This window comes from Macrobrachium nipponense, chromosome 28, assembly GCF_015104395.2.
Source record: "Macrobrachium nipponense isolate FS-2020 chromosome 28, ASM1510439v2, whole genome shotgun sequence".
Taxonomy (NCBI): domain Eukaryota; kingdom Metazoa; phylum Arthropoda; class Malacostraca; order Decapoda; family Palaemonidae; genus Macrobrachium; species Macrobrachium nipponense.
In genome coordinates this window covers 61,239,664-61,241,921 of record NC_087217.1, presented here as the reverse complement: position 1 = coordinate 61,241,921, position 2,258 = coordinate 61,239,664, and the positions used below count along the sequence as shown (strand labels likewise).

Below are 2,258 nucleotides of genomic sequence, written 5' to 3'. Positions count from 1 at the left end.
GATATTGCCGCTCTCAAATTCGACGTGGCACTGAAGGAAAGAGAAATCGCGGAGGTTAGAAGAGCTCTCGACGAAGAGAGTCGAAGGAACATAATCCTGCAGTCTCAAGTAGAAACACTGAAATCCCGCGTTTCTAAACAAGAAGAAAATGGTGATGAAAACGCCGAGACGAAGCAGGAGATGAAAGAGGGACTCAAAACAAGAGAAGAGAGAGCAGAAGACGACGACGTTAGGAAAGCAATAGAAGTGTTAAAAGAGGGACAAGCAGAGCTACAGAGACGGATGAACGAAGAACTGGAGAAGAGAGAGAAGATGGAACAACTGCTCGAGAGTCTTCTGAATAAAGTGGAAGAAAAGCCAGGGCGGACAACTGAGGCCAAACGGCAAGAATGCTCGGAAGAAGAAGACGAGGGAGGGGAGGAGGTTTTTAGTGAATTGATGTACCCTTATTATAGTGATACGCCCTACTGTCTACTGGTGAAGAAAGATTCGCCCTGGTGCACCGGAGAATGCCATTCCTCGGCGGGGGCTTCACTGAGCGAACGGGGCACGGAAGAATTCGCCAGGTTAGAAGAAGGCAGGACGGAGGAAGAAGCCGAAGACGAAGCTAGTATGTCTGGAAGGACGAGGAAGGAGAAGAAAAGGAAGAGACCCCTGGCCTGGAGATTCAAAGCCGAACGTTGGAAGCTAAAAGAAAGGAGCTCGGTGTTAGAATTCATCGCCCAGATAGGAGAAGGGAAAAAGGCGCAAAATAAAAAGAAGAACAGGACGACGACGACGAAGCGCCATCTAAATTACTACGATGACATGCCTGAGACGCAGGCGCTGCGCCAGGAGCTCGCCAGGCAAGACAAGGAGCATCTGTACCTGAAGGACCAACTCAGCAACCGCAAAGTCAGATACCAACGTCTCCGAGATCAACTGGGCGCCAATAAACTAGAGAACATGGTACTACAGGATCAAGTTGCTGAGATGAAAGAAAACGTTCGAATAGTCAATGCAGCGGCGGAGGATCTTGAGAAGCAGCTGAACAGGGCGAACTGCATCGTTACCCAACAGGACGAGGAAATTGACGTCTTGAAACGTAAACTTCAAGAGATGAATTTAATAAATAAAAAGAAATCGAAAATATGTGACGAGAAGGGAGACGAGTTCTTCCAGTGCGCGAGACAGAAGGCAAAGCTAGAAGAGCAGGTCGAGGAACTGCAGAGGGAAAACGAGAAGATGCGGAGGGAAGGAGACTCGAGGATGTGTGAACTAGAGCAGAAGAACCGCCAGCTACACCTCTTGGAAGAAGAGCTGAAGGCGAAGGATGAAGAACTCAAGAGGGAAATCGACAAAAACCCTGAGAACTTGGGGCTGGTGGATGCCCTGGAGGGTCGCCTGCAACGCATCATTCGTCAAAAGGACGAATTGGCCCACCAAGAGGAACAACTATTTTTGATGTGTCGTCATCAAAGGATGTTGATAGAGAGATACAAGCATGTGATAGATCTGCTGTTGGCTTGGCGAGAGAAAGTCAGGAAGAAATTAGAAGAGGGGGATTTCAATCTCGTACTCGCCAACCTTCATTAGCGGGGGAGGACAGGCACAAGGAGAATGAAGGAAACAGGACATGGAAGGAATCAGAGTCCAGGATCGTGTGGAAGACCTGGAGAGGGATGATCAAATAAAATAGCTGAGAGTGAGCGGGGGAAAGGCATCCAGAGGGATACCAGAAGGCATAAGCCAGAGGGATACAAGAAGACATACAGAGGGATACCAGAGGCATACCAGAAGATAATTCTGTGGGAATAATCTAGAAGACCGGCTCTGCAGAAAGAAGGAAACTCTTCCTTTGAGTATGCTATGTCCCTTTGATGAGACTCTTCCAATAGAGATCTCTGTCAAAGCGGCAAAAATAGTCGGATATCTAGACCTATTCTTGCAGATGTCTTCCTTCTGGTCATTCTGTGGGAATAATCTAGAAGACCGGCTCTGCAGAAAAAGAAGGAAAACTCTTCCTTCGAGTATGCTAGTCCCTTGATGAAGACTCCTTCAAATAGAAAATCTCTGTCAAAGCGGACAAATAGTCGGATATCTAGACTATTCTTGCAGATGTCTTCCTTCTGGTCATTCTGTGGGGAATAATCTAGATGACCGGCTCTGCAGAAAGAAGGAACTCTTCTTTTTGAGTATGCATGTCCCTTGATGAAGACTCTTCTAATAAAAGATCTCTGTCAAAGCGGACAAATAGTCGGATATCTAGACCTATTCTT

The 2,258-nt window shown here is 47.1% G+C and overlaps 1 protein-coding gene across 1 annotated transcript in view; it reads left to right on the top strand.

Annotated features, from left to right (window-relative positions):
* LOC135201216 (trichohyalin-like) overlaps window positions 1-1,575 on the top strand; it is a 2,151-nt gene extending 576 nt beyond the window's left edge. Inside the window, exon 1 of the mRNA XM_064230093.1 lies at window positions 1-1,575. This exon is cut by the window's left edge and continues 576 nt beyond it. Coding sequence (XP_064086163.1) covers window positions 1-1,575 — 1,575 coding nt within the window.
* The last annotated feature ends 683 nt before the right edge of the window (window positions 1,576-2,258 follow it).